The sequence below is a fragment of the Rhinolophus sinicus genome, chromosome 17 (assembly GCF_057876585.1).
Source record: "Rhinolophus sinicus isolate RSI-liver-muscle chromosome 17, RSI-T2T, whole genome shotgun sequence".
Taxonomy (NCBI): domain Eukaryota; kingdom Metazoa; phylum Chordata; class Mammalia; order Chiroptera; family Rhinolophidae; genus Rhinolophus; species Rhinolophus sinicus.
This window is the reverse complement of record NC_142517.1, coordinates 145,461,661-145,485,886: the sequence shown is the minus strand read 5'-3', so window position 1 is coordinate 145,485,886 and position 24,226 is coordinate 145,461,661. Positions and strand designations below refer to the sequence as shown.

The following is a 24,226-nucleotide window of genomic DNA, read 5'->3' as shown; positions in this document are numbered from 1 at the left end:
TAGATCATTTTAAGGAAAAGGAGTAAAACAAAATTACCAGATAAATCATTTTTCTCCAAAATTGACTTCTGTAAGTGAATTTGGCATTAGTACAGAATGTATATTACTGTCTGAAACGATTGTTTCTTTGATGCAAAGAGTTAGAGCTTTGTTCCTTTAATAGGACCTTAGTCTGGGTCGGGACAGTATTGTAATGAGCTCGAAGAACTAAGTGGTGGGACAGTATTGTAATGAGCTCAAAGAACTAAGTGGTAATTGACGCAAAGCAATTAGTACGGGGCTCAATATTCAGTAGTTGATTGGAAACTTATCTTTTCTTATTGATAATTAGACTGTTCCTGAATACAGCAAGCTTCAAACAGTATTTTGGCATGAGTAAAATGTGGTCTCTCAGAAGCAGATATAACTGAATTGTTCTAGTTTGATAATTTATTTCCTGAATCACTCTGCACAAGTTATTAACCCTCCTAAGACTTGGTTTTCTTATTTGTAAAATGGGGGTAATGGTTGTACCTGCTTTGTAGTGTAGCTGTAAGACTCAAAGTAATAGATAGTGAATACTACTAAATTCCTTACTATTTGTGTTAACTGGTTTATATACTTCCCCTTTTTCTCCCCATTATTTGGTCAAGTGTACCTTATCCCTTGGTTTCATTCCATCATCTCCTAAGTTTATTTCTGGTAAACAACTTCTTTCCTTGATGCCCTTTAGCAGATGTGACTTGGGAAGTTTAAATACATTTGTGGAACTTACAGATTTCTCTTTTGATAGTGCAATCCTGAGAAGTCCATTTCTTAAAAAATAAATACAAACCTCTTTATCCAAACACCATTTAATTTATGAAACAGCATTACCCATATAGTTGAAGCTTTTGTGTATATATATCTAATTGCGTTACCTTTTGATTAGAAGATGTTAAAATAGGTGATAACAGCAAACTGAGTATTTTCCAGCAGTTATTTAACGTTTGTTCCAGAGAGATTATTATTATCTTGTATAATACATTGTGCTAGAACAAGTTAAAGAATTTCATACATCTTTGGAACTATCTATCCTGCTGCATCATTCAGAAATTCATTCTTTAGTAACCAAATGACTTAGTGAGTCTATAGGAAGGGCCAATCATTTTGTTACAAATTTTATCAAGTTCTTTCTAATGGTTATCTATAATTCCTTCACATTAACTCTAACTCTCTTCTCAAAAGTTATAAAAAATAATCATCTTACATATAACATTGTATGTCAACTGTAATTGAAACATACTTTTTTTTAAAAATGATCTTACCTCACCTCATCTACCTTTGTTCAAATCACATCGCTGTATGTCCTTAAGTCATCTTGTTCTCCATTCCCACATTTTGCAAATGTTTCTTAAGTTAGTTAGTTTTCGATTAGCATATTTATTTTTACCACTTAACATGTCTGAAATTAGGATGCATTTTCTAATTCATGGTTTCTTATGATCTCTGTGCTCCAGGCAGCAGTTATGGCTAGTTGTGCATGATTGAACAGCAAAAGTGCCAACATCAGAAGAATGAATGTCAATGGTTTAGAAGAAAATCCTAGAAATAATTGCACAGCACTTTTTGTCAGCTAGGAATAAAATGATAATGGTGAGAGTAGGAAACGCAATGAAATCACATGTATTTAGCTACATTTCCAAAGCAGATATTAAAAGTAGGTCTGCTCTACTGAATAAATTGATAAAGAAGAAAGAAAGATTGGTCAGCTTTAAATAAGTACAGAAGAAAATTAAGAACCAGTAGCAGTGGTTTTTAGTTACTTTATTTTCTTTTTAAATAAATGCTACATTACCGGTATTCTTAGTGCCACAGAGAATATTGTGTGAAATATAATGGACATCAGCAACTCTTGATTAAAAAAATGGTCTCGGTGTGAAGTTTAAGAAATAGCTTAACAATTTTATTTGCTTATTTTCCTTTTTTATATATTCACAAAAATAATGTGATAAAAACCGATGTCTAAATAAGAATAAATCCTTTCAAAAAAGTTTAACATAAAATCTGAGTGGTAAAAAGCATGCAATAGTTTGACAGTGCTTTAACTTTTTCTTTCTTAGAGGTATGTACTGTAATGTTTTGTCTTAGATTTGAAGAAATGTGGTAAAGATCATCTATATAACCCTCTTTCAAGCATACTTGTTAACCATCTGAAAAATCTGCCAGAACTGGACTTAGTACCTTTGATCTCATCAAGTAATTCATTCATTCATGATTCCTTGTAAAACTACTTTTTAAAAACCACTTTATTAAGGTATGATCGACATATAAAAAACTGTACATATTTAATGTGTACAAGTGGATTGTTTTGGGAATAAGTATACACCTGTGAAACTATCACCACAATCAAGGCCATGGATTTCTATCACCTCTCAGAATTTCCTCCCATGCCCTTTATTTGTGTGTGTGTGGGAGCCTTGTATATATAACTCTTAACAAACCTTTGAGGCTTAATGTCTATCGATACCTTAGGTTTTACTGGGAACTTTTCGAAGATTCTTAGTAGTTCTTTTGGACCCCAATAGTTGGTTTATAATCTTTACCAAGCTAGTTTGATATAGGATGTATGAAATATATGAAACTTTATCTCCCCTATCTTGTGTTGAGGCGTTTGGATTCATATTTTATCTCTGTTAAATTTCACCTTGTTGATTATGAAATTCTGATGGTCATCCAGAACCATCCTTTCTAATTTTGACAGCTGCGTCTTTACAGTATGTCAGTTTAGAACTTTATCCAACTTGATGTTAAATATTCTGTGGATTTGTGTTGTTGCACTCATGAATCAGTCCACTACTACATTAGCATCTAGTTCATGTATTCTCTTTTACCCATAAGGCATAGATGTGTGTTGCTGAGAGATTGTCTTATGTGCTTAAGTTACAAAGGTACTGTTCTTAGGAGAACAGTCATATCCTTACAATTCTGAGACTTTGTAGAGAGATCCTAAAACCTGAATTGATCGATTCTGCTTTTTAAGTACATTTACAGTCTGATATTCAGTTATCTCCCTACTTGCATTGATGAATTATTCTAAATGACGTAAACTGTCAAAAGTGTGCCCATTTTATACTTTTTTTCATTTAGTGCTTTGAAACTAATGTCAGTGGCACTGTTAAGTAATTTAACTGTTTTTGTAATTTTTTTTTTTCTTTAGAAGTCAATGTGGACTGAACATAAATCACCTGATGGAAGGACTTACTACTATAATACTGAAACAAAACAGTCTACTTGGGAGAAACCAGATGACCTTAAAACACCTGCTGAGGTAAAAGTTTGAGAGCTGGAAATTAGGGATTGTTAAGTAGATTGGGTCTTTTTTTTTTTTTTTTTTTTTTTTTGAAGGATTTCCTAAGTGTTTGACTATTTAGATAGTACTGCTTATATCTCAGAAAGGCATTCAGAGGAGTAAAGGGTTAATAAAATCTCACGAATTGGTAAAAAGACAAAACTCATTCCCTTTTTGGACAGGCCAGTTTTATTTACTGATTTCCCCCTGCTCAGGAACCCTTGTTGGGTGGCATCAATTTATGAAAGATGATATAAAAAATAAATTGGAAGGAAAAAAGGGACTGTCTGACTACCCTTTATTTTTTTAAATTCACATTTCAAATTGTTTTTCTGTTCATAGCAAAGCTGGATGATTTCCATTGAGTTCTTAAAATTTCCAAATGGGGTTGAGTTAATGGAGATGAAATTAAATTACGACTACTTCCTTCTCTTAGAGTGGGAAATTGCCTGTCTCTAGAAAATACCTTCCCAGAAGTATGTATTTTTCATTTTATGATGCAAGTTTTATCATTCAAAATATACAGATAAGGAAGTAAAATTGAAGGAATAAACTGAGTAAGCAGTACTGCACTTGAGGAACTCTGGAGTCCTAAAGGTTTTTCCTGGTTGGCAACATATGTTTAGTTTTCCCCTCTTACTTAAAAGTATTTTCCAGCCACCATACTAATATGCACTGCAATACTCGGGAGGGGAGGTTGGTGGATAATTATATTATTTTTTTATTTATCCCAATATTAACATAGTGAGATTTATCAATTATATATTTTCCCAAGACTCTGTCTGCATTTGAGGTTTCAATAACATTGTCATGCTACCCTAACCAATTCTATGTATTAGGGTTTAAGTATATCATACTTATATTGTTTCCTTATATAAGGTAATTCACATAGATTTGTAATAAATTATTTATTATGAAGCTGAAATCTAAGCATGACTAAACCATATTTTGCTTTTTCCCAAATTTTAGGTTTTTCATACTTGTATTAGTATTTGAGAAGTCTGTGAAATGTGGGTGGTAATTTTTACCTGTGACTGGGGTTATAAGTGGCAAGAGCACATAGGATTTGAAATTCAGATTGACCTGGTTTTGAATCTTGCCTCTGCCTCTTAATAGCTATATTATCTTAGACAAGTTACTTTCTCTAAGTAACAGTATAAATTTGGAATAACAGTATAAATGTTACCATATTATAAAGATTAAGTAATATTTTCAAATCTTAACACCACTATTAAGTATGTTGTAATTGGCAGCTGTATACTATCATCTTACAAGCTTTAGAATTGTATAGGTTGATAAATATCTAGTAAAAATAGTGATGTAAATGATGAGTGATATTAAATATAGAGGTTGACAAAAAATGTATACACATTTTAAGAAAGGAAAAAACTATTAAAATTGTAATAATATATGCTGATAACAAAAGATGAATACAAGTCATGTGTATGCATTTTTTTTTGGCGCCCTGGTATATTACTATTAACTAAAGGTTTTTATTTTCCTTCAGCAACTTTTATCTAAATGCCCCTGGAAAGAGTACAAATCTGACTCTGGGAAGCCTTACTATTATAATTCTCAAACAAAAGAATCCCGCTGGGCCAAACCTAAAGAACTTGAGGATCTTGAAGGTAAAACAGAAAAAAATAATTCTTAATGTTAATTTTATACATACATATGTCATTCACACTGAAACAATCCTTAATAGGATTGTTCAAAGGCCTTATTTTTTTTTTTAATTAAGTATTTGAACATTTTAAGTGGTATAAAGTTTTATGGGCTCTTATTTTCTTGTTGCTCTAGATCTCAGTTCTATAGATTTTAAATAGATTTTTATTTGATTTGATTCCACTGAAACTAGGATACCAGAATACCATTGTTGCTGGAAGTCTTATTACAAAATCAAACCTGCATGGTGAGCTGCTTTGATAATTCATTTTCTGTCATTATTTAACAATTTTTAGAGTATGTCACTAATGTTCACTAACCACAATTGGATAAAATCTGCAGTGAGAAATCTAATTCAAAGAATTCCTTTCCCTTAAGGGTTATATTATAAATGAGCTTGTAGCTTTTCAAGTTGTACTCTGATTTTTAAAAATTATGTACCATTGCAGATTGAACAAGGACATCACGTACAAAATTTCTAAATATAGCTGTGAGTGTTGGTGCATACATGGAATGTGACTGAACCCACTTAGCAGATCACAGAGAATCTTGAATCCCTATTAGTTTAAATTTTAATAGATTGTAAGACTATGCACTTAATGCTGATTTTAATATTAACACAACATGGCAAAATAGCCCTTATGTTTGTTATGGGAGAATTAAGGTAAGCAAGATGTCATGCCTGTCTTACAAAGGGAGGAATTTTAAACATTTTCAACTATTCAAAATACCCATTAAAATGTAGAAATACTACCTAATATGAAACCCAGGACTTAAAATAGCAAAGATTATGAGTAAGAATAGAGAATTTAGTTCTTTTACTTTCACTTCTAATAGAATCTGGTGTCATTAAGTATTATCAGGTCAAAAGCAACAGACTGTAGAAGAATGGGGCTAATAAAGGAGTCCAATGTGGAATGACATCTGACAGGAAAGAGTAAAAAATTAAAGGCACTATGGTCTTAAGTCTATGTACTTTTCCCTGTGTCACCTCATTAGCTTAAGTGATCATTGTATCTTAGATGACCATTTATATCTGAAAAGTATGTTCATATATATGAATAGCGATAAATCCCTCTAGTGTGTTTTATCAGCCATCCTAAACAAATTTTCAGAAATGATTGTTTTTAAAATATTTTCAGTTAACCTTTCCATTATCACTTCATGTAGCACCTCATTCCCTGATGATTCCAAATAAGATATTTTTGCTACCCCTAAAAAAAATTTAGAAAGCTGAAATATTGAGTGCAAATCTTTAAAAATGAATTTAAATTTCTATATTAGCATTGGCTAATAATATTGTAGATAGGTAGATTCCCAGTTTATTCATGTAAAGGCCTATCAAGCTCATTTCTGATACAACCCTACTATGAATAGTTGCTGTGCATAACTATTTATCTACCTGTCATTGCTAGTATGTAGGTGCTGGAATTTCAAAATACATATTTGATTCTATTTTGAATTTAATGACTTAAAAAATAGTTTTATATCTGGGGAAAATACTATTTTATTCCACAATTATGCAAATACTTCAGGGAATTTTTGCAATAGCCAGCAATCTTTGGGAAAGCAGCAATATGGGGAGAAACTTTCCTAAAAACTATTTAAATTTGTTTTCATTCTTTAATTGCTGTCCTGGAACTTTAGAACAAGTATTTGCTCTGTAAAAGTATTGATTTTTTTTTTCTTTTTTGGTAAATCTTACTGTATAAAACTTCTTTATCTCCTTTTAAAGTTTGTTTTCAGTGGTTGTATTTAAAAACTATGTAGTACATAACTTCTTTTTTTTCTTTAATAGCAATGATCAAAGCTGAAGAAAGCAGGTAAGCAAATATTCTTGTTCTAACTGTCTGCATAAAGATTGTTTAACATGTTAGACCTGATGGTTTGGTATCTTTGGAGGATTTTGGGGTGGGAAGAGGGATATTTACTCAAGATACACAAATGATGCTTGACTAGACAGTGATTATTTAAATTTGGGCTGCATCATTTATAAGTTAAGATGATTGTTATAAGAAAGTCCAAAATTTGGTTTGAGTTAATTTGGGAATGAATGAAGTATTATATCCATATACCATGTTTCCCTGAAAATAAGACCGGGTCTTATATTAATTTTTCTCCAAAAGACGCATTAGGGTTTACGTTCAGGGGATGTCATCCTGAAAAATCATGCTAGGGCTTATTTTTCGGTTAGGCCTTACTTTCGGGGAAACACAGTATCTCTTTATTCAGGTTTTTCTTTTAATGGATGAAATTTAAAATTCTTGTAGAAACGTACGATAGGTCAGATTTTGGCATAATGCAATCTGATAGGGCATTTTGTAAATGAAAACAATTATTAGACTTGGGAAGTGCAAAATGTTGCCTGAGTGCCTATCATAAATATTATCAACATTATCACAAATGTTTGCTATAAATTAACTAAATCCATTTTCTGTGGTTTTAATTTTTTTGAATGACTTAATAGTTTGGCAGCACTGCCTTTTTTCCTTTTTAAGCATTTCTCTTGTTTATTTATTTCAATGGTAATTGAAAACTAGCTTTATTTGGCTTTGAGGTTATTGGTAATGAAATGACCGGTTTTCTCTTTTTTTCATTTATAGTAAGCAAGAAGAGTGCGGCACAGCGTCAGCCCCAGTCCCTACAACAGAAATTCCAACCACAATGAGCACCATGGCTGCTGCAGAAGCAGCAGCTGCTGTTGTTGCAGCAGCAGCAGCCGCAGCTGCAGCTGCTGCTGCAGCCAATGCCAGTGGTTCCACCTCTGCTTCCAATACTGTGGGTGGAACTGTTCCAGTTGTTCCTGAGCCTGAAGTTACTTCAATTGTTGCTACTGTTGTAGATAATGAAAACACAGTAACAATTTCAACTGAAGAACAAGCACAACTTACTAGTACGCCTGCTGGTCAGGATCAGAGTGGTGAAGTGTCTAGTAATGCTGGAGAAGAAACTACAAAGCAGGAAACTGTAGCTGAGTAAGTTGAGTAGCTTGTCTTCTGCAAATCAGTACCAGACAAGAAATTAATTTAGTCAGTGGCTATTAAGTGTTACTATTTTGAGAATCGAAGCATAAGTCTTTAGCTAGTAAATCACTTTTAAGGTCATGCTGTCAAACTGTTGGTAAAACTAATCCACAGAAGTTTTAGGAAGCAGAGCTGGGGATATGGTGAGGCACAAATTTAAAGGTGCCAAAAACTTCAGTAATCAAGATATATAATACTGTGGTGTAATGTTTTAAAACAAAATCAGTACAAAAAGTCTATGATTAATAAAATACCAAAATTTTAAATAAAGACAAGATCGGTATTATTTTCTTTCTTTTGCCTTAGTCTCAAATATGGCTTAAGGCACAGCACTGCAAGGAAGTGTGCTGTTGTTTGATATTGAACAAACAAGCAAAAATTAAGTAGACAAAAATAAAGGTTAACAGCAGGATGTAGGAAAACTAGATTAAATTGGTATACTTTTTGATTAAAGCAAAGTAGCTGCATGTCTCAGTTGTACAGTTTGCAAGTACTTGCGTACCCTATAATCTAATAATATTTCACATAGCTATTATGCTTTATGCAGCTATAAAAAGTAACCTTGGCTATGCTTCTTGACTTGAATGATGTCCGCATATATAAAAAAGTTAACCATGATGTGACAATTTAAACATGATCATCCATCTTAATTAAGCACATTGCTTTCATCTACTACCCTTTTTGTAAATCTTTTTCTTGTATACATTTCTCAAAGTGAAATTAGCTTTATAATTTTTCTGATGTATAGAAGTTAAAAAAAATCTATTGTATATTTGAAGGCATAAAAGAGTAATTGTTAACATTTTATTTATATTTTGTTATTTTTCTATGCGTTTAAAATCCACGCATATATATATGAGACACCTTCCACATCTATAGAAGTACATATACCCCATCATGTTGAATGATGGAATATTTATTATTTACATTTACATATATTTTAAGTGTTTCTAGTCGTAGACATTTAGACTTTTTGGAATAACATTCTTGTACATCTTTTTATACTTTATTTTTTCCACAATAATTTGTTTTTCTATGTTTAGGTAAAATGTGAAGGGATCATATAGGAGATTTCTAAAATTGTCAAATTTCATCACATACTTAAATTTTTCTAAGTGATGCAAATGTTTATTTAAATAATCAATAGGATGTTTAAATTTCTCTCTAGTTTTACTCCCAAAAAAGAAGAGGAGGAAAGCCAACCAGCAAAAAAAACCTATACTTGGAATACAAAAGAGGAGGCAAAGCAAGCATTTAAAGAGTTATTGAAAGAAAAGGTATTTCTATTACAGATTTTTATATGACATACAGTAATTTTCTAATAAGTGGGGTTATTCTTTAGTGCAGTCATTACTCTGAGGCCTTTATTGAAAGTACGAATTTCATAAACTGTTGTAATTGCAAATATATATTTGAAAAAAAACCTTTTTTCAAATTTGAAAAGAACTAAAGTTGTTCTTTGTTTTGAAGAACATTTTTATGCAACTGACTTAGAAAAACTGTTATGTACAAAGGTATTATGCAGTATTTGATATGAGCGTATTTATTCATAAAAATTGTTTCTTTTAATCACTAGTCTTAAAAAGTATTCACACTCTTTAAATTTCAGTTTAAGTTTTCTTTTTAGTGTATAGGTATATTATCCAGATTTGCTTTGCTTCAATAAGAAATTATTTTTTTAGACCTTTTTTAAACTCCTACAAAGGGAAGTGCTTGATGTTTGCAGTGAGTTATTATATTTTGTTCCCTTGTTGTATGACTTTCACTGTATTTCTGTGAAATTTTAATATTTATTTAAATGGTTTTCAGCGGGTACCATCTAATGCTTCCTGGGAGCAAGCTATGAAAATGATCATTAATGATCCACGATACAGGTAACGCTTTGATTTTTTTATTTACTTTTCACTTTGAACATAGCAATCCTAACAAATTCAGAATTGTGTAAAATAGTATAACTTCTCACTTCCATTGTCTTCTGTTATTTTGGATACCAAGAATAGAGTTGTTTTATGTCTGATATGAACAAGACAAAAGCCAAAAGGCTTGTCATACAATTTGAGTACCCTGCTACAGATGAAATTAGAATTATTTTTAAAGTAGGTATTATTATCTATAATCATTTCTTTAATATCTTACTGAAATTATCTTAATTTGTGAATGAAATCGTGTTTTTCTTTTCCAAAGTACTTACATTTGATCATCCTGCCTTCATTTAATCTTACGTGTTATTTTTCTATTATTTAGTGCTTTAGCAAAGTTGAGTGAAAAAAAGCAGGCTTTTAATGCTTATAAAGTCCAGACAGAGAAAGAAGAAAAAGAAGAAGCAAGATCAAAATACAAAGAGGCTAAAGAATCCTTTCAACGTTTTCTTGAAAATCATGAGAAAATGACTTCCACAACCAGATACAAGTAAGATTTTTAGTGATTCATTGTATATATTTACTGCACTGTTTGTCAGACTTTTTGCCAAGTGCAGTAACTAAGCCAAAGTAGATGCTCATTAAATAAAAATAGATGATTGTGAACATGGCAGTTTCATTAGGTGCATATGTGATAAATCAATAGTTAAATGTGGAATATGCCTAACTTGTAGACTCGTTGAGTTATTAATTAGGGACTAGAATAAAAAGAGAAAGACTTAATTTAATAATCAAAACTTGTCATCAGTAAATCAACAAACAAGTGTTGGTGAGGATGTGGAGAAAAGGGAACCCTTGTGCACTGTTGGTGGGATTGTAGATTGGTGCAGCCGATCAATAGATGATTCTATAAAAAATTGTGGTACGTTTATACAATGGAGTATTACACTGCCATGAAAAAGAATTACATCTTACCATTTGCAACAACACCGATGGACCTAGAGAACATTATGCTAAATGAAATAAGTCAGACCGGGGAAGACATACCATTTGATCTCACTTATATGTGAAATCTAAAGAACAATAAACAAGCAAACAAAACAAATAGACACAGACATACAGAGAAAAAAAATGATGGTTGCTAGATGGAAGGTGGGTTGGGGAATGGGGAAGAAGGTGAAGGGATTAGAAAGTACAAATTGGTAGTCACAATATAGTCACAGAGATGTGAAGTACAGTATGGGGAATATAATCAGTAATGTGTAGATCATGTAGGGTGCCAGAGGGGTACTGGACTTACTGGGGGATCACTTCATAGATTGTGTAGATGCCTGACCACTGCACTGTACACCTGAACCTGATGTAGAATACTATTGAATGTCAACTATACATACATACACACACACACACACACACACACACACGTATATACATACATACAGTCAAGGGATGTAAAGTACAGCATAGGGAGTATAGTCAGTGATATTGTAACAGCTGTATATAATGTCAGAGGAATAGTAGACTTGGAGGGGGGGTTATCACTTTGTGAGGGGTGTAATGTCTAATAGTTGTGTCGTTTTATATACCTGACCTGAAACTAATACAAAACAAAGTAAAGCTTGACTCCTTTCTATTTAATATAAGAATTGAATTTTTTTTTGTATTTGTAGGTAGAAGCAGGCTATTTTCATTAAGTATAGCATTTTGAAAACGCATTTGTATATCATTCTTGATTTTAGAGTGCATTATTGTTTAAAATGGTGGGTAATTCAATGTTAACATTTGTACAATAAGCTATTTAGTTCACTTTTCCTATGTGCTTCCTTATTTTCCTCTTCCAGAAAAGCTTTAGTGAAAGACATCGTTTCTTTAAATATTCCTATATTATGTGTTAGCTAAATTTCTGACAGCCTTTTTAAGTCCTATAATTTAGTTCCATGGGCAGTTTGGTAGTCTCTAAAAAATAGAGATAGTCTTGACTACAAAACATTGCTCAATTGGAATGAACCCCTCTATAAGGAGAAATGGAGGCTTACGCTGTTTTGTTCTTTTACTTAATTATCCAAAAGTTTTCCTTTGTGATATAATCGTGAACTTAGAGTGGAAAAGAGTGTTCACTTGGTGATTTTAAATTTAGTATAAAATTAAAATGGTTTAAAATTTTTATTAGCCAATATAGAGTAACATCTAATTTTTTTAACAAATAGAAAAGCTGAGCAAATGTTTGGAGAGTTGGAAGTCTGGAATGCAATATCAGAACGTGATCGTCTTGAAATCTATGAAGATGTTTTATTCTTTCTTTCAAAAAAAGAAAAGGTATTTATTATTCACTCTTAGTTATTGGTGTTTATAGATAAAATGTTTCTTCATTCTGATTTGGAGTTACTTTATAACATGTCCATTTTTGTTGGTTATCCAGTTTTTATGTGGTACAGATCTGTTTATTAGAAGGTAGGTTTAAAAATAGATAGCGCCTATAATAGTAGGTACAGATTTATCTATACTTGAATTGTCATTAATTGGCTATCTTATGCCTACTTTGAAAGATTAGGTAATTTTTCTTTTTAGCTTATTAGTTTAGAAAATATTCAGTATTTTTGCTTATAATGGCATTTATTTATGATTCTTTTATAAGAAGGCCAGAAATGTAATGGTTTCCACTGAAATGTAGGATAGTGTTTTAAAACACCTTTTTTGCTCATGACTTTTACTATGCACCAAGTTGTATATTATCCAGGTTTTGAGAGACTTACAGAAATTTATTACTAACAAAAATTTGAATGTAGCTGGAAGTGGTTGAAGACCTTAGCACTTACTCATTGTGTGATTTGACTGCAGTAACTTTAGTTTTACACAGTCTCTCTAATATGTAGTTGTAGGAAGAGACATTTATTGTGGGGGAAAAGGAGAGATGTGTTTTCAAGATTGCAGCTTTAGAAAAGAGGTAAAAAAGTTGAATGTGTAAGTACCAAGCCAAGCATTTAGGCAAGAGCACTGGAAAAGTAAATAACATTAATATTTAAAGTAAATGGGTAACATTTGAAATTTGGTCATCAGTTAGAATGTAAAGAAACCTTAATTAATTGCAGTTCAAAAATACTCTCTCTGAACTTCAAAACACGTATTCATACTTCTGATTTAGGAGCAAGCAAAGCAGTTGCGAAAGAGAAACTGGGAAGCCTTAAAAAACATACTTGACAACATGGCTAACGTAACATACTCCACCACTTGGTCCGAAGCCCAGCAGTATCTGATGGATAATCCAACTTTTGCAGAGGATGAGGAATTACAGAGTAAGCTTAATAACTAAATGGTAGAAATAGTTTTAAAAAGTCCAGCAGCAAAGAATTCTCACTTTTTTTATGATACCGTTAACTGAATTTTACAGTTGTTTGTCCGTTTGTAGATAAGTGTTTTGTTTGTTTCCAAATAGGATATTTCTTTCTAATTGACTTCTGTGATTCAGAATAAAAATATTCTTCCAGAAACCTGAAGTTAGCTTTATCAGATAATCCTTGAAATATGTTTATCATAGGTCAGTTGAGACTGTCTTTGCCATTTATATGTGACTTGGTAAGAACCAAATTAATTACCACATTTTACTCACCCTGTCTTCTTGAAGTAATGACTTTAAAGATTTGCAAAAAAATAAAAATGTGTTAGCATTATTTTAGATTAAGCTTCCCCAAGTTTGTCTTTTTGACCTACTTAGTTGCTTTTTAAATTTCAGCTTTCTTGGTTACTCCTCTGAATCCCATGCTTCAGGAAGTTTGAGATAGAACCTAGAATTCTATACTTTGAAAACTCCTTGGGTAATTCTGATATTCTGATGAATTTTATCATAATAATTTTATTTTCATTAGTTGTGTCGTGTGTATGGTCTTTGTTTCATCCTATGATGCAGGGTATCTTTTAATGAGATCTTTTTGGAATTTTCCTTAAATGTTTCCTAGTTAGAGGATTACAAGTTATATTTAAGTTTAAATACAAGTATTTTGGAAAGGTGAATTTGAAATTTATAGGGAGTTAATGCTTTCCTTACTAATATTTGACATTTTAATTTTTTTTAACTGAAAAAAACTAGACATGGATAAAGAAGATGCATTAATTTGCTTCGAAGAACACATTCGGGCTTTAGAAAAGGAAGAAGAAGAAGAAAAACAGAAGAGTTTGCTGAGAGAAAGGAGACGACAGCGAAAAAATAGAGAATCTTTTCAGGTAATAAAAATCTCTTTTCTAACTTAATTTTATATGTTTAATGAGCTTGAACACTACTGTAAATAATTTTGAGACACCTGATCACAGATCACTAACTTAGGTTTTATGGAGTATTCACATACCTTTAACTCTTAAGTAGATTCATAACTAATTATAGAACTTAAAGACAGCAGCATTTTGGTCTAGGGGAACATAGAACGCTGTAGCACATTTGCTATTTAAGATGCCCACTGATAAAGTTTAACTTGGAAAAGAGGAATAGGATGAGGGAAGACTGAAAACAAAATGTGTGTGATGAGTCATTAGTACTAGTTGGTTTTCAGGCTGTAGAGAATCGTAGGGAACATTGTGGTATAGTTTGGAGGATGGGCCATGATTCTGAAATGCTATATACACAGCTGAAATTACATACCCTTTATATAGGCTAGTGTCTCGTTTTCAACTCCAAGTTGAAAATGCTTTTATTCTCTCAGTAATGGAGAATATCATGGACCAGTGAATTTTTGCATTTTATATTTCACCAGATTGCCCATTTTAGTGATGATGATTATAATAGCAGTTAGCATTGGTTGCTTACTGCTTATACATTTTAAATTTAAATCTCTTAATTTTTATGACAACCTTGTGTTATAAGAGTAGGTACTATTTTAATGTCCATTTTATACAGATAAGGAGATGGTCTGGGAGAGGGGAAGTGACTTACTCAAATTCAACTACTGAATAGTGGAGCCAGAATTTGAATCTGCAGTCTTAATTACAGGGTCTCTTCCATTAAACACTGTAAGTTACAGCGCTTAAAGAAGTTTATTATTTGAAATAACGGTTGTTTGGTCTAGGGTGGGGCATACTGCCATACTACAAGGTAGTGATTCTCAGAACTTAGCGGGCATAAAAATCAACTAGCAGGCTTTTAAAAAATACTCAGACCACCATGCCAAAGGTTACTAACCATCTTAAATGTCACAGCTAATAGCATTATTTCCGTCCTCATTCCATAAAAACTTAACATTTAATACTTTTGAGGATTTCCTTTATCTTAATGGTTTCCCAAAGAATCACTCAGAGAATTGTTAAAACCACAGTTCTTGAGCCTCACCACCAGAATTTGATTCAATAGGTGTGGAGCGGGTTCTGAGAATTTGCATTTCTAGTAAGTTTCCAGGTGATGGTGATGCATGGCCCATACTTTGAGAGTTGCCCTAGGCCCTTAGCCTTGCTGCATGATGTAGGAGTATATTGTTCTCATGATCACATTTCAGTCTGGAAAAAGTTAAACGGGCAGTTCTTTTTCAGTCCAGTGATACAGAAGTTCTACTTGCTTCCTTAATACTCAGTTGCTGAGAATTTAGTCACATGGCATAAGTAGCTACAAAGGAGGGTAGAAAAACTAGATTTTAACTAAGCAGCCATGTGCCTAGAAAGAAGAGAACAGATTTTTAGGAGGTCAGTTAATATTCTTCTGCAACCATTGAGCTTTAATATCTCTTATAAAGGTTTTGGAATGATTTAAAATAAGGAAACCTATGTGGTAAAATATTAATATAATAAAAATAAGGAAATCTGGATCACAGAAAATAGAATAGACTAGGACTGGAGAACACATAGGAGAAATCCTAATGTAAAGGCCACGTGAGTCTTCTGGCTAAACCTAAACAGATTGGTACGTATCTGGCATGGATTCTGATTACCATTGATACAACTGGTGTTAGCATGTTATATTGATTTTGCTTTCGATATTCAGTTTGGTAATTTCCTGTGTTACTACATTACCTGTCAGGGTATATTTAGAATGTCAGAAAAATGAATTAGAAGATTGACATTTAAAATAAAAGCTCATGAATGGAAAGAAGGTTCTCAGTAATAACGGTTATGTTGATAGTTGTCATTTTATTGAATGCTCATTTGCCAATCATGTAATATAATTGTTTGTCACATCTGTGATAAGGAATGGATGAGTTTTTTGTTGTTGTTCTTTTTTGTCTTGAAACTGACATTTGAATTCATATCAAGAGTAGAAAAAATTGATCAGGGGCTTTAATGGAGAACAAGGGAATGTATACTGTCTCAGAAGCAAGATGGAGTTTGTTTAGGATAGAGCAGTGGTCCTCAAAGCATGGCACTCAAATGCATAGTATCAGTATTACCTGGGAAGTTACAGAAATGGAGATTTTCAAACCCCACATGAGACCTACTGAATCAAAATCTGGGGGTGGGGCCCAATAATCTGTGTTTTTCATCAGTCTTTCAGATGATTCTTTAAGAAACTGCTGAGATAGCAGATCCCACCCACAGTAGCGAATGTTAAGAATATGAAATAAGACTGAAAGAATAGTGTTACGTGTAATATTTAAGGTATTTAGTGACTGTTGGCATAATAGGGAAAGTTAAAGGGTTTCCAAATAATTTAAGGGTAAATAGAGGCAAAATAAAACCTTTCTCTAGTATTTTGATGATAAGAGAAAAGCTCAGGTTTAAGACGATGGCTTTTCTTGAGTAAGAGCAATCAGTCAAGAAAGAATAAAGAAAGAATTGAATGATAGATCTTAGAAGGTTTGGAATTCAAGTGTATCTATGAATAGTTATGTTATGAAGAACATATAAGGAGACAAAAAGAAGGAAAGAGATGGGGGCAGGATATTAAATTGTCTCTGAAAGCAGTGAGTGCCAAGGTTGAGAACCTCTCCTCTAAGAGAAGGAGAAATACTAGGCTCAGTTTTCTTTGAAGCAAACTTGTTTTCCATAATGTAAGAGACTAATCTCCTGCCCCACTCCTCCAAGACGGGGTTAATAAATAGAAAGAGTATGAACATACAATTTTAGCATAATGGTTTTCAAACCTGAATTCACATCAGAGTCATCCATTGATCTTTAAAAAGTAAAATTATAAATATCTGAATTTCAATCTATATGTAAAAAAATTCTCAAATGATTCTAATTTTCACTTCTATTCTCTATTGAAATGCACTCTGTATCAAAATTCCATGGCTTTATCAGATCTTAGCCACCTGGAAGTGAAACAAAAACACTAACGAAGCAGGTGTGATGAGTGAAGCAGATTCTGGGATCCTAGACAACATCACTGAAGATGGTTTCTAAGCTATTTTAGGGACTCAAAAGAGGGAGCAAGTGAATAAATTGATCACACAACAGGGTTGGGTTAAGATAGTGTTCCATATATGTTGAACAGTAGAAACAAACAGATAGATACTAAGTTTGAAACGAATTTTGGAAATATAAAACTGTATGGACATGTTTACTGTTTGGATAGGAGTTATAGATGTCTGGTGTTATTCAGGGCAGTGCTATCCAATAAAAATGTGTGTGCCACATGCATGATTTTAATTTCTTAACTAATTTTTAATGAATTTTAATAATCTTTTATTTCACCCAGTATATACAAAATATTTAACATGCAATCAGTATTTTTAAAAATTGGCATTTTTTTTTTAGTAATAAATTTTCAAAATCATTGTGTGTTACATACTGATGGGATATCTCAATTCAGACTAGCCACGTTTCATGTACTTAGAAGCTACATTTGACTAGTGGTTACCATATTGGACAGTGCAGGTATAGGAATTCTAGGAGCAGAATTTTGGGCCATAGTAAACTGAAACCTGCAAAGATAATATAGCTTTGCGAAGGCCCTTTTCTCTAAAGTACAAAATAATTTTTTGCCTAAAAGCAGATTTTACTTTCATCAAACAGCCAAGTATTCTTTGCATTTAAACATATTTGGGATAACATTGGTAGAGGAGTTTTAAATATTGCTGTTTTTATTTTTAACCTGTGTTTTCATGTTACACTAATATTTTTTTTCTAATGTCCTTAAAGATGACTTCAATACAATGGATTTGGGTTTTTTGTTGGTTTTAAAAAAATTTTTTCCAGATATTTTTAGATGAACTCCACGAACATGGACAACTGCATTCTATGTCATCTTGGATGGAATTGTATCCAACAATTAGTTCTGACATTAGATTCACTAATATGCTTGGTCAGCCGGGTGAGATTCTCTTCTTTCCTAACTTATAGTTATGATAGTAGCTGGAGTGGGCCAGAGGGGAAGGTGGTTGTATTGGGAAATGGGGGTGGGGGAGTGTGCTTTATTTTGTTTTATAAACAAAAAATAATAATTGCAGCTCTTTGGTTAGAGCTAGCTTTTGACTTCTTTAGTTTTTTCATTAGGATCAACTGCACTTGACCTTTTCAAGTTTTATGTTGAGGATCTTAAAGCACGTTATCATGATGAGAAGAAGATAATAAAAGACATCCTAAAGGTAAATAGTATACTATTAACTGTTAACCTGTGGCATATTTTAAAAATTGATATCATATTCTTTTGATATTTGTTATTAACAAGGTTTCTGTTTTTTAGGATAAAGGATTTGTAGTTGAAGTAAATACTACTTTTGAAGACTTCGTGGCAATAATCAGTTCAACTAAAAGATCAACCACATTAGATGCTGGAAATATTAAGTTGGCTTTTAATAGTGTAAGTTACCGTCTTTACTATTACAGACAACTCATTTAACAGTACGGTTTTTAATGTATTCAGCCAAAAGTAGGCTACTGAAATAAGGGAATATGACTAGGATTTCATAAAGTAGTAGTCTTTCAGGGTAATGTTAAAGAAAGTAATGTGTTTAGATGATGGGCTGATGTTAAGCTTCCTTTGTTTAAATTAACTGGTGTTATAAATTGGCCCTTAACTTATAAATGATGGGAGAAAACTTAAGAATAATTATTTCAATTAACAAAATTATAATTGCACTATTGTAACTGACTGAATATGATGTCTAAAAGTTACTAGAAAAGGCAGAAGCCCGTGAACGTGAAAGAGAAAAAGAGGAGGCTCGGAAGATGAAACGAAAAGAATCTGCATTTAAGAGTATGTTGAAACAAGCTACTCCTCCAATAGAATTGGATGCTGTCTGGGAAGATGTATGTATATTTGTAAATTTTTCATAATGAACTGTTACCTTTACAACTGAAGATAAAAATACTTTTAATTCCTTTTTATATTATAGCCACAAAAATAAGCTGAAGTTATTTGTAGAGTATATTAAATATATTGAGGGTATATTAAAAGTATGAAGCCAACTGTGGCTCTGCATTTAGGAATATTTGTTAAAAATGGTATAGACTTTAGAGGAAAGGAAATAATCTAGTAGACTTTGAGGGGACTGGGCTCTCACCATTTTCACTTGTGCTATGTTTCCTTTTAGTCATGTTGGTATTAATATATTTATTCCATATCTGAATTTTTCAGATTCGGGAGAGATTTGTAAAAGAGCCAGCATTTGAGGACATAACTCTAGAGTCTGAAAGAAAACGAATATTTAAAGATTTTATGCATGTGCTTGAGGTAATTTAAGTATTCTCATAATTGGTTGAAATGCAAAAATATATAAAAATATAAACAAAAATTAAGGAATTCAGAATGAACAAGTATGTTTCTTAAATTAGTGCTTTTATACAAATGTAGTTGCTTGGAATGGTTAGGGAATGTTTTTCTATAGAAACTGCTTTCAATGGAAACAAAGCTTGCGTGGGAATATAAAGATTTGTTTATGGAGACTGTCATGCAGGGTGTCATGCTGGGTCTTTGGTCCCGCTCCCCATATGAGAACGCAGGACATGGTGAGGCCAAAAAGGAACACCCATGGAGCCATAGGTAGGGGAGTCATACCACTATACTCTCGCTGGTGGCTGGGTTGGAGATACAGGAAGCAGGAGCCACAGAAGCCGCAATCCACACTCCGCGCTTGCTAGCTCAGCCACGGCAGTTATATCAGCGGCTAATGGCTAATAGGCAACAGCCGATGGCCAAATAGTCACAGCTGATGACCATCTACTGCCCAAGCCAGCACCTTTCCATGTGAGGCTGAGAGCCTGGAAAATGCTCTCTGGGACTCTGTCCCCTCAGAGACTATTCATATTTTGACAGTATTTTAGGAATTGAACAGCCACATGTACTGACTACCATATTGCCCCTGAAAATAAGACCTAACTGGAAAACTAAGCCCTAGCATGATTTTTCAGGATGACATTCCCTGAACATAAGCCCTAATGTGTCTTATAGAGCAGAAATTAATATAAGACTGGTCTTATTTTGGGGGAAACAAGGTAGCAAACCTAAAAGAAAACTTACAGTTATGTAAAGCAGATAAAAAAACAGCTTTTAAGCACATTTCAAATATACTACGTTAGATGTGTTGAAAACTCAGCAAGGTTCTGAAAAAAATGAAATTAGTACATTTTTGTTGGAATAGGTAATGATAAAATTCCAAGTTACTCCGTTAGCTGAATAAGAGTATTTTGATGAAGATTTTAAGGTAGGCACTTGTATATAATAAATATGCTAAATGGACCAGTTATTATTGAATAATTATTGAATAATATTTGGTGCCTATGTGGGCCAGGTACTGCTCTAATTGTTAAATAAATATTACGTGTATGAACTTAATTCTCACAACAACCCTGTGAAGTTACAGATGAGTAAGCTGAGGCAGAGAAAAATAATTTGCAGGGGGGTTTCCAACCCAAGCTCTTTGACTATAGCAGGGGTGTCCAAACTGCAGCCCGCGGGCCAACTGTGGCCCATGATCCATTGTTAATTGGCCCGCAGCAAATGCCAAAAATATATTAGTTTACTTAAACCAGGCGAGGCAATACGTACTTCAGCTCGAGTGAGTGGCCTGGCTGTTTTACCACATCTGGCCCTTGGTGAAAAACGTTGAAAAAAGTTTGGACACCCCTGGACTATAGGGTCAGTATTTTTCACAAACATGCTATGCTGCCAGTTATATACAAACTAATACTTTACAAACAAGCTGAAAGCTGGCACGTATTTATTATTACAAAGTTGCATGGTCATTGGGCATAGGTCACTTATTTCATTGTATTTACTGTTCTTGAGTATCAATGTTGACAGCAGTTTGCTCTGTTAATATAGTCACATATACCCTGTATTACTTTCCAGCTGCCTCTAGATTTAGTCCTGTAGACCTCTAAAACTTTTCTATTCAAAGTGTGTTTCAGGCTAGCAACATCTGTATTACCTGGGAGCTTGTTAGAAATGCAGATCTCAGACCCCATCAGTAGAAATCTGCATCAGAGTCATCGTTTGTACAAGGTTTTCAAGCGTTAGCATGTACATTTAATTTTGAGAAGCTGTACCCTGGGTAGTGTCTTAACATTTTCTCCTTGATTTAAGAATCTCTAATAACATTCTTTCATTGTCTGTGCTGGAGGTAAAGTGGTGAGGTCATAAATGGAGATGGTGGTATAGGGAAGGGCTGAACGCATTAGAATAGGTCTTTGTACCCAATAATCTGGCCTTGAGGTAGAAAAGGAAGAAGAGTCAGTCAGTATTCAGTGACATACAGAAAAAAATTAGAATCACTTCTGAGCCAGATTTTCCATTTCCACTTGTAAACTGAAGCTGAATTCATTTTCAAAGCCATAGACATGTTGGGGCAGGGAGCTTTTACAGCAGCATTCTCCCTTTCCTAGTAGCCTGATAGTTTTAATAAAAGGGTTCAAGTCCACAGACATTTCTTTTTCTGATTTCATGTGGGATTAGATTGCCTGTGGATGGATGTTTTAAGTTTGACTAGGGAGGGAATGCTCCTGTGAAAAGAGTCCTCAATTTTGTATTTGTTTTGAGACCAGCCTGGTTAATATTAGTTCAAGGACAAGTCTGAGATAGTTCTTTATCATGGTGCTGAGCCATCAGATAAACCATATCTGAATGTAATTGTATTTCATGGTTTTTGAAAGCAGTATGACTATTCTGCAAATTATACCTTTCTGGAGTGTGTCGATTATCCCTACTAACTCACACCATTCTCATTCCTATGAAGTACTTTCTTTATTAATACTTCTTAACGTTGTTGTGTTTAGGTATCACAATGAGTGGTTATAAAATGGTTAAGAAGGAACACAAAATAACATTTTAAGCAAATTTAATAGTTTGCGCAGTTTCAAGGGGGTACATCCTAAATATGCAAAATGGAGTTTAAGAACTTGTATAGCTTTTTAAAATTCTTTATGATCTACTGTCTAAAGTAAACATAAACTTTGAAATTTTCTTTTTGTTTTGCCCCTGTAGCATGAATGTCAGCATCATCATTCAAAGAACAAGAAACATTCTAAAAAATCTAAAAAACATCACAGGAAACGTTCCCGCTCTCGATCGGTAAGGAAGTTTATTAGATGGCACCATAAGTGTACTGAAATATTTGTTAGCATCATTATGAATGAAGTTAATTGTGTTGTTTAGGGATCAGATTCAGATGATGATGACAGCCATTCAAAGAAAAAAAGACAGCGATCAGAGTCTCGTTCTGCTTCAGAACATTCTTCTAGTGCTGAATCTGGTAAGCATATCTTTTAACTTGAGTACAGTTATTGACACTTGAATGTTCTCAAATTCTGACACTTTCTCCTTTTCATGCTGTTTAGAGAGAAGTTACAAGAAGTCAAAAAAACATAAGAAGAAAAGCAAGAAGAGGAGACATAAATCTGTAAGCAAGCCTTTACTATTTACACTAGGCGTTTGTCCTTAACTTCCTTGTGGCAGTAGAACTTTTCTCTGTCTAGTCATATATATATATATATATATATATATATATATATATATATATATATATATACATACACACACACACACACACAAACACAAACATATACACATATACATATACATATACACATATACATATATATATATATATATATATATATATATATATATACTCCAATAGAGTTTAGGTGGGCACCTAAACTTAAGAGCTTGATAGTTGATCTGTGTCTTAAATCTTCCATTAGTATCTTTTTGGTGAGCTTTGGAAAAAAAAAATATATCTATCTATATCTATATATAGATATAGATAGATATAGATATAGATATAGATACACACCATTGTTAAGCTTTCCACACTGGGTTTTTCAAGTGATCCTAGAGAAAGATGCAACTGTGTGTGTTTTATGTATGTATTACAGCTGTTGTTGAGAACCCCAAGTTTAAATGCTTAACTCCTTCCTCTACTCTAGAGCTTTTTCTCAATGTAAGAGCCTGGGTGTTAACCACAGATCTGTTGAATGAGGTTTTTTTATGCTGCTCAATTGAATTTGTGCATATCTAATGAAGGACTGCTTATTTAGGCACTGACATTACATTTTAAATAATTCCTGCTTCTCAGTAGCAATTTTGAGGAAAGAATTTTATTATACAGCTGTCAATCTAGTATGTGATTAAGTTAATCACAACAGTCTATATACATACCTAAATAAATAAGCCAATATTTTATTGGATTGGTAGAAAATGTAATACCTGGGTGCATTTACGTAATAGATATAATCCTATCTTAAGTATACCTTCATCCCTAATTTAGTGAAACTCTTTTAGTGGTGTATATTACCCTATTAGAATGTCATTCTTCCCAAAGAAAAAAATCACTCTCTCCATGAATCTTGGAAATGTTATAGAACGCTTGAGCTTAACAATTTAAATTTCACCACTCTGGGAACATACACTCTGTTACATGTGGATTTTCTTAAATATTATCTATATAGGGATTTTTAAAAATAGAATGATGTCTCTGTGAAATTCTAACATTTTCTATTTACACAGGATTCTCCAGAGTCAGATGCTGAACGAGAGAAGGATAAAAAAGAAAAAGACCGGGAAAGCGAAAAAGACAGAACTAGACAAAGATCGGAATCAAAACACAAATCACCTAAGAAAAAGACTGGAAAGGATTCTGTAAGTACTTAGAATTCTTTCATACCTGTATTTTCAAAATACAAAAATGGATACTATGGTTAAATCTATGATGGTGTTTAGTGTTTGTTTAGGTCTGCTACCATTAGAGAAAACAATGAAAATTCAGTTAACTACCTTTCGTACAAAAGCTTTTTGGTATATATGGTCATAAATGACCCGATTTCAGTGTCCAAAATTTTGCATTGCTTGAAGAAATAACAGCATTCCATAACTATTATTTTAACTCACTAAGAAAGGATATGGTCTTTTGCTTTGTGCTTGTGAGAAGTGCCATTGGACATTTTCTACCTAACTATTTAAGGAATATAAAATTTAAGACTCAAATCGGGTTCTCTGTCCAGATGTTCACAGTTGTCAC

At 32.9% G+C, this 24,226-nt stretch overlaps 1 protein-coding gene across 12 annotated transcripts in view; it reads left to right on the top strand.

Moving 5' to 3' along the window:
- The window catches only part of PRPF40A (pre-mRNA processing factor 40A), a 53,181-nt gene that overhangs the window by 26,925 nt on the left and 2,030 nt on the right, over positions 1-24,226 (top strand). For 6 of the 12 annotated variants that reach the window (XM_074336467.2, XM_074336474.2, XM_074336463.2 and 3 more), the window contains 20 exons: positions 3,179-3,289; positions 4,818-4,938; positions 5,169-5,222; positions 6,774-6,798; positions 7,579-7,950; positions 9,167-9,275; positions 9,808-9,872; positions 10,243-10,407; positions 12,065-12,173; positions 13,000-13,150; positions 13,942-14,075; positions 17,967-18,081; positions 18,252-18,355; positions 18,454-18,570; positions 18,882-19,019; positions 19,348-19,443; positions 22,192-22,278; positions 22,363-22,459; positions 22,545-22,606; positions 23,716-23,847. In XM_074336467.2, coding sequence (XP_074192568.1) covers positions 3,179-3,289; positions 4,818-4,938; positions 5,169-5,222; positions 6,774-6,798; positions 7,579-7,950; positions 9,167-9,275; positions 9,808-9,872; positions 10,243-10,407; positions 12,065-12,173; positions 13,000-13,150; positions 13,942-14,075; positions 17,967-18,081; positions 18,252-18,355; positions 18,454-18,570; positions 18,882-19,019; positions 19,348-19,443; positions 22,192-22,278; positions 22,363-22,459; positions 22,545-22,606; positions 23,716-23,847 — 2,364 coding nt within the window. The remainder of the gene's footprint in view (positions 1-3,178; positions 3,290-4,817; positions 4,939-5,168; positions 5,223-6,773; positions 6,799-7,578; positions 7,951-9,166; positions 9,276-9,807; positions 9,873-10,242; positions 10,408-12,064; positions 12,174-12,999; positions 13,151-13,941; positions 14,076-17,966; positions 18,082-18,251; positions 18,356-18,453; positions 18,571-18,881; positions 19,020-19,347; positions 19,444-22,191; positions 22,279-22,362; positions 22,460-22,544; positions 22,607-23,715; positions 23,848-24,226) is intronic. The other 6 variants (XM_019751729.3, XM_019751732.3, XM_019751730.3 and 3 more) reach the window with 3 other exon arrangements.